Source organism: Candoia aspera, chromosome 7, assembly GCF_035149785.1.
Source record: "Candoia aspera isolate rCanAsp1 chromosome 7, rCanAsp1.hap2, whole genome shotgun sequence".
NCBI classification, from domain to species: Eukaryota; Metazoa; Chordata; class Lepidosauria; order Squamata; family Boidae; genus Candoia; species Candoia aspera.
This window is the reverse complement of record NC_086159.1, coordinates 33,865,464-33,877,520: the sequence shown is the minus strand read 5'-3', so window position 1 is coordinate 33,877,520 and position 12,057 is coordinate 33,865,464. Positions and strand designations below refer to the sequence as shown.

The window sequence follows — 12,057 nt, the reverse complement described above, 5'->3', positions numbered from 1 at the left end:
GGCAATTGAGCATTGGGAACCAACTCTGTTGCACAGTCAGTCTTTTGATGGGGGGGGGGGGGTAGCTGATCCGCTTCCATTTCCCCAAAGATGTCTGCAAAGGCTTGGTATCAATCGGGCAAGCCTTCTAAATGTGCCAAACTAAGGTGCAGCGTGGCAATTGCAGCCCTTCCAACCCCTGCACGTGAAGCTCTCTCCGCTGTAGGGGCTTGGTAAAACCCATCCTTAAAAGTCAGAGTTCTGTGTTCCCAGTTTATATATGGGCTTCGATAGGTCATCCAGGGAATTCCCAACAGGTGCCACTACAAATTTTAGAGACTCACGGTGGCTGCCCATTTGCATCGCGACAGTTCCAGTGACATGGGTTGCCGCCCCCCCCCCCGCCATTGAACCATCTAACTGAAGATTAGAGGCTGCTGGAGGGGATAGCTAGGCAGGTCCAAAGCAGCCACCAGATTAGGGTGAATCAGACACCTGGAGCACCCAGAGTCAACCAAAGCCCAGATTTCTGTAGTCTTTGTGCGGGAACCCAATTTCACTTTTACTGCTAAAGTGGGACAGTCAGCACTCACCATAGCATCCTCGCGCCCATCCCCCTCCACCTGCCCACAGGCACCCTTCATGGCAGGTGGCTGGCATTTCCCGCCGCCTCCTTAGAGTCGTCTTCAGCCTCTCCCGAGAAGTAGAATACTTCCTCAGCGTCGGCTGCTCCCTTTGCTGCTGTCATCCAGTGGGGTGGTGATTTGGCCAGCAGCTTGCCCGCTCGCGCTGTAGTCTTGGCTTTTGGGCAATCAGTTGCTCGATGCCCTTCCTTTCCGCATCGGAGGCACTGACCCCTCACATAGCGCCGATCTCTCTCCTCTTCCCAGGCTCTATAGCCTGGCCGGGCAGCAGTCACAGTACTTCGGGGTCCCCTCATGGTGGCTGGTTGTTTTTCAGGTTGTGTGGCTTGCATGAAGGTCTGCTGGGCGTGCTCAGCCTTGCCAGCCAGCCAGATCCATTCGTGCAATGTTTCTGGGTCATCTCTACCCAACGCCCACCGCAGGACGTCCCAGTTGAGCCCCTCTTTAAACCGTTCTATTAAGGTTGACTCAGACCAGTCGGGGATTTTCCCAGCTAAAGCCCTACATTCCAGGGCGTAATCAGCTACAGACAGTTACCCCTGAGTAAGATGCTTCAACGCCTTTTTAGCTCTTGCCCTGGCTAGAGGATCCTCAAAATGCCGCTTTAACGCCCCCAAGAAGTCTTCAAAGTGCTGAAGCTCAGGGGAGTCAGCTTCACTTAATTGAACATACCAGTCAGCTGCTCATCCCTTCAACTTGGTGGCAATGGCGGTTATTTTAGCCTCTTCAGAAGGGAAGCATGGTCCAAACTGCTTCATGTAACTTTTAGCGTTAGTGAGGAAGAAAGATAATCTGGTTGGATCCCCATCAAACTTGACGGAAAAGTCTTTCACCCCCACTCCTGTTGGAGCTGAAACAGCTGCCGCTTGAGTGGTTGTGGCCCCGGTTACCGCATTTCTCCCTCCACGGGGTGGGGGCACTGGTGGTTGAACTCTGTGGGGTGGGAATTCAACCCGGGACCGTCTTTGTCCCTGCTCCGCTGGCGGTCCAGGCGGGGGGATGGGGGATGATTGCGCGGAGCTGGAATCTCCTTTGCGCCTCGGCTCCCCCCCCCAATGCTAGATACAAGGTTCTTAGCATGTACTCCATTGATTCTAATTTTGCCTCTACCACTCTTAGCCTTTCAGGGGTTTGAGATTCCTCCCCCCCCCCCCGCATGTTAGGCTGTCTCCCCGTTGACACCGTGGTAAACTCTATGTCTGGGGTCAGCGGGAACCGATGCAAGTCTCTCACTGCCTCCCAGGCGATCGACTCTGCGGGTGATTTGTTGGGTGATGGCGGCTCTGGTTCTCTCCCATCGTCGGACTCCTCCACCACAGGGCTGGAACTTGGATCCTGCCTGAAACCTGAGGGTTCCGGGTTGAGGTTCATTTCTTCGCCCTTACCCGTTGGCTTGGCCATCGTTAACTATTTTCCCTCACAAGAATTTTTCTTGGTAGGAGCTAACGGTATAACTTCTGTTTTGATTCTCAGCTTTATGTAACGATTGCCTATCCTAAAACACCATCAGACTCATGAACAGGTTCATAAAGATATCAGATTTATTAAAAAATAGTATGCAGGATCACAAAGGAAGCTGAGAATGATAAAAGCGCACCAAATGCAAACTAAAAACCCTCAGTGCAAATGAGATCCCTCCCCCCATAGAATCTTCCCAGGCTCACAATCCCAGGTGCTCCTAACGGCTTCTGATGGTCTGCGGGAAACGTCCTTGAACAGAGCACATAACCCAAACACATTCCATTGTAATGAACATAGAGAGCTTGGTACAAGGTTTCACAGCAGCTCCCTCCCAAACAGAAACACGTGTCAGCGCCATGGCATGTGAAACATTACGATGTACAGTGCACATTGAAACAGTGAACATGACAGAAGGTCACAAATGGTGATCGTATGACTGCAGGATGCTGCAGTGGTCCTAAGATTGAGGACCGGTCATAAATCTACTTTTTCAGCACCACCATAAGTTTGAACGGTTGCTGAACAAGGAAGTTGTTAACTGAGGACTACCTGTATACAGTCATGTGAAAAAGTAAGTACAGCCCATGTAAAGGTTTTTTCTTCTTTAACGTATATGGACACATCAATATTTTATCTTCATTCAAATTAATGGTGATGTAATTGAACAAAAAAACTATGAGAAATTGACTTTGCATTCATTTATTCAACAAAAAATTTAACAGATATGCCATTTCTTTCCTTATGAAAGCAAATCTACTTCTGCAGTATATGTTTGTCATCTTTGAAAATTCTTGACATGCTACATTTTCTATTAGGCATCTTTAGGAACCACAAAGTACTGCAGTTATTTTCTGAAGAACATGCAGTGTCCAAAGCCAGACTGTATGTACCTACATGAACTAGGGGATGAAGCAGCCAGTTTCACAAAAGAAGAGATGCAGGTAGGTATATTGAGGGTTGATGTTTTTGTCCTAAACCACTCCTCTCTCCAAAGGTTGATCCTGCATAGCAAAACAGGACTTTTCCCCCCCCTAACCATAATTGCTATATTTGAGGTGTGGTAGAATTAAGAATTAAGGATAGGAGGGAATGAGCCAGATCTAAAGGCTGTAAGCACAATTCCCAAGAAAAGATAAAGATACTTTAAGGAGTTACAAGCAGGTGCTACATTTGCAGTTCCAGCACACTCACAAACAACTGTTTGGAAATGAATCGAAATCACTGCTCAGGTAGATAAATAAATAGATAGAAAAATGGTCAGATCATTGTATCTTCTGAGATATGAAAGTTCTGCCTGAAAATCTCAGTATTTTGAATGAGAATGTTAACAATTTGTAATACTTTAAGGTGAGAATACTGAAATCGTAAGATTTTGGGCAATAACGCTAAAATCTAATTGCATGATAGCACAAAAATTCTATCCCTTACCCCCTTGCCCCCTTTTTTCTTTACTGCTAATTCCTTTGCTGTCGTTAGTTGATCCTAAAAGGCAAAAGCTATCCACCACTTCATTATCTTCATTGTCAAAATTAAAAAGTAGTTGAGTGCTTTTTGTTAGCATAAAACTTGTTTGGATCAAACCAGGAATGGTGGTTAGAAATAAAGCAGTAAATCTGAATCAGATCACATGAGAGAGACAAATTTTGTAGTTTGTCCTACAAAATTTACAATTCCCAAAAGCTTAATTTTGTTTGATCTTTAAAGATATTGGTCAAAATGTACATTGGGGAAAAATGAGCTTGACATTTGAATATTTGAATTTTGATGGATTCAGATAGAGCATATTAATTGGGCAAAAAAATTATATACAGTATCCATTTCTCAGTGGATCCTTATGTAAGGATCTTTGCAAAAGTTAACATTAATTGAAACTTGAATGGTAAACCTTATTTTACAAATCAAGATTAGTACTCTTGCTAAATCAATGTAAAATGTTAAATTATAGATGTCATGGATTTCAATCATATTAGAAAGCTCTAATTCAGTTTACAAGTAGTCCTCATTTACCTACTGTTTGCAGTTATGACAGTGATGAAAAAGTAACTTTGCAACCAGTCCTTGCATTTATGACTTTCACAGGTCTGTAAAGCAAAGGAAAGCCGAAGTAAGATTATAAGCATAGTTGCGGTTTCACTTAGCAACTGAGTTTCCAATCCCAATTGTGGTCACTAAACAAGGAATATCTGTACAACAAACCACTTTTTCCACTTCTGACAGCAAAAGCAATGATTTGGCATTCTTACTGTATTTTACCCAATATAGGTAATGATTTTGGGATTTTTTAAAGTAACTTTCCATTGTGCGGTAGTATTACGTCTGAGATACTACTGTGTTCTGGAATAAAGCATACACTTTAATTGATCAGTTTCTTTACTTCTGAATTCTCTTTCCCTCAGGCTGGCAAGCATCAAGAATATGAACAGAAGTTACTCCAAGAGCTATACAAATTAAACCCCAACTTTCTCCAGCTGTCCACAAATGTAGTTGACAAGAACAAGAACAAAGTGACTTCTCTACAGAGGTATGATGTGTAAGTACAGGTTGTCTACCAGAGCTTTCTTATTTTCCATCAAAACTCCTTTTATTTCCTCCGTGACCACAGTTTTAACCACATGACTGCTTAAGCCAACATAGATGGCAAATTATTCTCTTTGTGTTACTTTTCTTTTTTAGAGGTATGGAATATTTTCAAATACATGTGCATATATTTATTAAATTGAAAATTGCTTTTAACAGAAAATTGCCTTTCTGTTAGGCATGTATACATTTACATAGAATGTCACAGTGTGTGGCCATGCTGATAGGTTTTTGGGGTACAGTCTGAATTAATTTATCTTTCAACTGATGTTTTGATTAAATATTTTATAACCTAATATTGTGAAGTAGGCCTGGTCTTTAATTTGGTAATGCAGACTGAACAAATTGGTCAGAAAAAAGGTGACACTTCCACAAAGGACTCACTTGAAAGATAAAATTAATCTTCATGTAAATATTCTGACTTTTGGTACCTTATTTGGATTGTATTCATGTGTACTTGAGTAACGGTAGGTTGGTGATTTTTAGTACTTGATAGGAGTGCATTCAAGTGTTCATTATCCGAAGTTATCAACATGTACACTTACGGATAATTCCCCAGCCAATGTCATTTTAATAGTGTCAGTTGCTACTGACACTTTCCTTTGGTGTCAATCCTGGTGTCTTCTCTACATGCACATGCATGTTCAGATGACATCAGAACGCCTTCAAAGTGATTGTACCGAACCTTCAAGTAGTTGGAATACTTCAAGAAGCAGGTTCAGAGCAGCGTTTTGGTTGTTTTGCAAAACACCCTTCAAGTGACTTGCACAGTCATGCTGTTTGACAATTTGTGGGTATGTTATTTTTTGGATAGTTTTCTGAAGTTAAAAGTTTCACTGATTATCTTAGCTTGTTGGTAGGCTGTTACTATTTAGAAATTGAAGTAACCTTATGCTTAGAATGTACTGTGTTAAAATGTCAAATACTTTTTAAATTAATAATCTAAGAGAAAGCAAAATAATTAATAGAATAATAATCAGATAGGGTTTGGTGCAATAAATATCAGTAGTTGGTGACTAGAGCAAATGGATGGTGATCAAGAATATGCTCTTTTTTAAAGGCTTAGTAAAGTTACTTTTCAAATGAATTTTCAGATAGCAGGGTCTTACATTTCTGTGTCATTTTGTCCAGTGCTGTCTTAGCGGATCAGTATTATCTTTGAAAATAAATAAACATGCATTTAGGAAAGTTGATGAGATATTTGTAAAGATAAAACTCTATTAGCAGAATTTGTAATACATTCTTTTCTTCTTAATCTCCAAGTGATTGATTTCAAGTGAACAGGACAATCAGCTTGATCTTTTTTATTTCAGTATTTCATTTGGATCATGATCCTTCTTGTTATACTCTATTTAATATCTGTCCCAAGGGAGAAATATACTGAAGGAAACATCATGTGAGATTCAAATTAAATTTTCTTACAGAATGAGTTGTATTATAAGAAAGGGGGAAATAACAGCATTGGGTTCTGAAATGACAACAAATTCTGATGTGGCCTATCTCAACAAAGGAGGAATCTAAAGCTTCATAATGTTTCTTGCAAAAAGATTCTGTGTAGATTCTGTGTGGATTTAATTAACATCAAACCGGGCATGTGTGATATGTTTATCTGGCTGAAAGAGAGACTGCTTGTAGATTGCCTAAATTTTCTATGGCACCCCAGCATTTAAGTCTTCATTATCATACTTTAAGAGAAAGCAAACAGCATGAAAGTTAATCAGAATAAAGAAATCCTAGATTCTTGTAATCTGTTCTTAGTAGCAAATTTTAAAAAGAGACTATAACTTTAGTTCTTAAGCTTATTATTCATCTTTGTTTCTAAAAGAAGTGGCATTAACTGGCAAACAGAGATGGTTCTCTTCTCAAAATACAAATGTAACTTGTGCCTAAATTTCGTTAAGGTTTTTTTATATATATTTATATATTGTGGAAAAGTCACTACAGAAATTGCCTTCTATTCTTCCATAGGAAATGTCAAATTCCTACTTTTTATGGTTTTCTTAGGAAACTTATTTTACTGACTTTGCAGAAGTAGCAGTTGTAAATTCGTTGATCACTTACTAGTTTTAAAATCTAAAAGCATATTTTCAAGCTGTCAGTCTATTCTGTGTGCTGTGGACTTTGGAGCAGAGACTAGAATAACTGATAATAATTTTGAAGATTGTCATTCTCCACTTGAAAAATGGAACTGAAGCAGTTGTGCCATTTTTACCTTCTTCCATTGCTTGAGGGAATGAAGGAGCTAATGCAGAAATACCACAAATGGACCTCAAAAATGGAAAACTGAAAGGTTTTCTTGTTAGATTACTGGCTCATACAGTTTTAAGACATTTATTTACATATTCGTTTCTTCAAATCCATTTTGAGAACTCAGAACTTTCTTACATTGCAAAAAATTAATGCTGGAGCATACATTTGCATACACACACACACACATGTAATATGCAATATAAAATTCTAAAGTCTTTCATTTTTCATATAGATAGCACTTTCTAAAAATAACAAGGAAAAACTACTGGATCAACAAGCAGAAGAAACCAGCTATAATCATGTTTCTTTTAATGTTTACAGATGTTCATGTGTTCCTATGGAAATCACCTAAATATCTAAAGATGACTTTATCAGTTTTATTCAAACTGTTAATTCACTTTCCATTCCAAAGGAACCTAATTCATTTAGATTTGCTTATATTGGTAGAAGTGTTGGGATTAAAAGATTGAAACAGAAAGGGATTCAGGTAAAATAGGTGAGCTTAGTTTTACAATAACTAATAGGTTTTAGAAGTATGCAACCAGCACAGAGAAAATTCATGAGAATGCAGGCCTACAGTTTATCAATTGGAAGATGGCATAACCATATTCATAAAGTAATAAAAAACAGAGACAATGTGAAGACTTTGAGGATTCTATATTTTGATGGTCAGATTTGCCTTGACCTTTACAGATTCACAAATATAAATGTAACCTACTTTACCTGATGCAACCCCTCCTGCTTTTACTTTTGTAGTGTTACATGCAGACACTACAATTTGAGTTAAAGATTTCCCTATTCCTCAGCACCATTTAAGGCATGAGGAATAATTTCCCCCAATGTTTCAGTTTTAAGATTTTCTCTATAACTTGAACTCTCTTTTACTTTCACCTCTTTCCAGACCCAACAGTAATAACAAAGATGCCTGGCCATCATTACAGAGTTCAAGTAAATCAGTCAACGGCTTAACAATGGAACACAGGAAAACGCCTCCTATTTTAGAAAATGGCACAGACCCAGAACACATGACTCCAGATGGTCCAGATTCAGATTTCGGGTAATTGTGCTGCCTTTTATACTTCAGTTAGTTTTCTTTCTCTCACACCCTTGTGGAGGGATGATTTTTCAGCCTCTATCTGGAGAGCTGGATTCAAATGCTGTTAAACTTACAAATAAAAATGGCTGCCCCAGTTCACTAGGTGATTCTTAATCCTAATGTGGGTGAAAAAACTGTTCATTATTTAATGAGCAGCTTTTCAATAGGCACCTGAATAAAGGTAAGGGTTGCAAATAAGATAAAACATTTTTAAACAATCTTTTGGGTCAACATTCAAGGAAAGGATATATCACAATTTAAAAAAAAACTTGTGTTGCACTGTAAGAACTCTGATTTCTGGTGACCTTTAGTTGACTGGTTTAAATTTTTTGAACCAAATGTAAAAATAAAAATACTCACTCAGCTTATATTGGTATTACACTGGTATGGTGCTATATTGAGTTGCATTAGCTTTTCCCTTTCCTAAAAGTTTCTAGATTTGTATTTAATATTATAAGAAATCTCTTGCATCATGAATATTTTGTAGGGTTTTTTAATATCTTGGATTAAGAGTGCATATTCTATAGCACTTCGATGTAGCTCAATTTGTCTGCTTCATGTTGCAGTAGTACTGGTGTGATAAAGAAATAAATCATATGAAGGTCCTGTGTCATATTACACAAATTGGCTCAAGTAATTTAGTAGGAATAGAAGAACAGATGAAGTGTCTTCTATTTCAATATTTACTCTTGCACTGAATGAATACTTCACATCTAATGATGATATTTGAACACTTCGGGAAGAATATTGTTATTTGTGAGGCCACTCTTTGTCTGACAAAGCATCTTATGTCCCTTTACCCAAGTTTAATGTAGTCCTCAGAAGGATGTAGTCTGTTTTAGCTTGTTTTCATTGTAAATGAATAGATAACTACTAAAATATTGTAGTAATGCTCTGTAATGTTAATTGTATTTCAGTTACGAGCATAGGAAAAATGCATTGAAAATATTCTGAACATCTGATGTTATTTCAGTTAACCAGGAACCCAAGGGCCATGTGTAAAATGAGGCTTTTCTTTCTACCTATCCTCCTACAGTATTATCTAGGTTATGGAAATCAGCCTAATGGAAAGAAAAAATATTTTCCTCTGTTAATGCTTTTGGAAAAAAAATATTTTTGATACACATTCATCATTTCATCTAAATCAGGGATGCACAGTTATAGATGTCGAGATCACATGTGACCTACCAAAAGTTTCAGTGTGACCTCCAGGGCCCCTCCAAATGTCAGTAAAAGTTCTCGTGTTTATGGAACAGAAGGGAAAAATTATTAAATATTGTTTTTTAAAGAAGCCATGTTAACCCCCCCACACAATGCATACCTCAGCTCTAATTGGATATAATTATTTTGATATTCAAACATGTACTTTCACTAGCATGATGGATTAAAGTTTGTAAGGAAAACTTGAATATTTAGGCAGCTATTTATGAAGCCAGCTGTTTTCATCATTGCATAACTGAATGACTACAGGATTTCTAAGAGATTAAAGACTTCAATATTCTGTTTGAAAAAATAGGCTTGAATTGATTAGGAACATTAAATCTTGAGTATCTGAAAAATACAATCTGTTCCAATTTTTCTTAAAACTTCTTTTAAAAGTGTTAAATAACAGAAATGTAATATATATTTTGTTCATATCTTTTCCAGTCCACTCCTTTATATTAAATAAATTTGCAAGTTTTTACCTTTTGTCTTTCTTTTTGTCATTTAAGTTAGGAAGAATGAAGTTCTGATAAAAGCCATTAAATTTAGGTAGCAGTTGGACTGTGATGCTATTTTATTTTAAATAAATCCACTTGTAAATAAGCATACTACTGATTCTGTATGCACTTTGTACTGGCTTTTGCTGCCCTAACTAGATTCAGATGAGAACATAGGCTTGGAATATACAGACTTACAGTGTTAGTGTGCTTTATTAAACATAAACTGTCATAGATTTAAAGTTAGACTTTATCTCAGGAATAGTTTAGGACCAGTTTGGTCCAGTGGTTAAGGCAACAGACTAGAGACCAGGAGACTGAGCGTTCTAGTCCCACCTTAGGCATGAAAGCCAGCTGGGTGACCTTGGGCCAGTCTCTCTCTCTCAGCCCAACCCACCTCACAGGGTTGTTGTTGCAGGGAAAATAGGAGGAGGAAGGAGTATGGTATAGGTACGTTTGATGCCTTGAGTTATTTATGAAAATAATAAAGGCAGGATATAAAATAAATAAAATAAAGTTATTTTATGCCTCTGAGGGGCTACCTAGATTCAGTGCCCCATCTTAATATTTTAACTTTAAAAGCAGGAAAACTTTGTTTTCACTCAGTTACAGACACAAAATCATCTAACAGTATGTAATTCTTAGATTAAATTTATTTTTAATTTGAACATCAAAACCTACAGGCTTAGAATCAGAGTTTTTAAAAGAAATGTCAGGAATGGAAAGAATAAACCAATTGTATCTTCCGCAATAATATTTGAATTATATTTAAAAAGTAACTAAAATCACTTTATTGAAAATTGCATACTGTATTGGCTAACTTCAAGAAAGATTTGAATGCTGACACTTTTTTTTGCTCTGCTAACTAGTATTTTTTGCTGTTTCTACTTAATCATATATCTTCACATATTCTTCTTCATGAAACTCCAGTTTAACATCGACCATATCACTTGCATCTATGAAATAACTTAATGCCATTCTTCAAAATAATAATTGATTAATAATGAGAATTAATCTGATTATTTTCGATCCAAATTATATGTATTATACTGTGTGATGATTGAACTTATATTTCCTTCCTCTTTTTGTAGTTTTATTAGACCAATAATGGGATTTTAAATGTTACCATGGTTATGTGTTAGAGCTGTTGCAAAGATATGTCTGTATGAGCAATTGAATATGATACATTCCAGCAGGCGTTGCTACCTCCTTTCTAATTTAGTTCTTTATAGGAAGATTTGTTTTCTTAAACTTGAATCTGTTTTTTTTTCCTGAGTATTAGCTTAGTTCTAGTTCAGCTCCTTTGTTCTCTCTTTATTCTTCTAACAATTAATTTGAAAAGCTGTGAATATCAAAGATACTTTTCCCCCCCAGTGGATTGTGTACAAATGATTATTTCAGCAATAAAATGGAAATAACATGCTCTGGATTATATTGGTACTGGTACTTGTTTGTGTTACTGTCTTGTTTGACTAAATAAGTAATGAAAGAGGAGAGCTTTCTTATAGTTAAAAAAAGATGGATGTTTACAATAAATGCTTATTTAAATGCTTGTTTGTTTAAGGAAGAATAGTACACTATTCAAATGCATAGTTAAAGCAGAACATTCCAAAACTCAATTTGTCAGCCCTTCAAGGTAAACCAGACTAGGACACCAGAAGTATGAATGCTACTACTACTTTTATTATGAGGTTATAGTAATAGAATCTTGTAAATCTGAATGCGCTCCCCCCTACCCTCCCTTTATCCTCATGAGAACTAGGAAGGTCATGTCTGAGATGCCTTTTCAAATTACTTTTCTGATCCAGACTTCTTCTGACTATTGCTTGGTTGCAGGTTCTCCTGTTTCTCTAGGTTATTTTTACTGCTCATTACACCATTTCATCCTCAGTGAGATTTAAGGAAATCTATATTGTTAGTTTCCAATTTATTTTATGGTCAATTTCATATTACCTTGATTACCTGGATCATTTTAATTGTATGGTGGCTTTAAGTGAGATTCTAGTTTCAGTAGTCATTGCTACATTTGACATTACCATGTGAAGAAATTTGTAACTTTTGCTAGCTTTATTTAATTGCTTATGATATATCTATTATTTAGTAGGTTTGGCAGGATAATTTTTTTGTTAAGTACTGGCTTAATTATTTAAGTCAGGCTTAAATAATCTTTGGACCTGGAAGATGAGAGAAATCACAGAAAGGTACACCAAATTAGGTTTTTACAGACTAGGGTGGAGTTCTTCTTACTTTAACGTGGTTCTATCAAACATTATAATATATTTAACATATTTTATTATCTTTGGATTACAAACTATTAGTATTTAGGTTGCAGTAGGGCTGCCCTTATCAA

The 12,057-nt window shown here is 37.1% G+C and overlaps 1 protein-coding gene across 9 annotated transcripts in view; it reads left to right on the top strand.

Annotated features, from left to right (window-relative positions):
* The window catches only part of CNOT4 (CCR4-NOT transcription complex subunit 4), an 86,915-nt gene that overhangs the window by 26,658 nt on the left and 48,200 nt on the right, over window positions 1-12,057 (top strand). For 4 of the 9 annotated variants that reach the window (XM_063308632.1, XM_063308624.1, XM_063308623.1 and 1 more), the window contains exons 6-8: window positions 2,900-3,025; window positions 4,481-4,614; window positions 7,813-7,968. In XM_063308632.1, the coding sequence (XP_063164702.1) occupies window positions 2,900-3,025; window positions 4,481-4,614; window positions 7,813-7,968 (416 nt within the window). The remainder of the gene's footprint in view (window positions 1-2,899; window positions 3,026-4,480; window positions 4,615-7,812; window positions 7,969-12,057) is intronic. The other 5 variants (XM_063308627.1, XM_063308630.1, XM_063308626.1 and 2 more) reach the window with 3 other exon arrangements.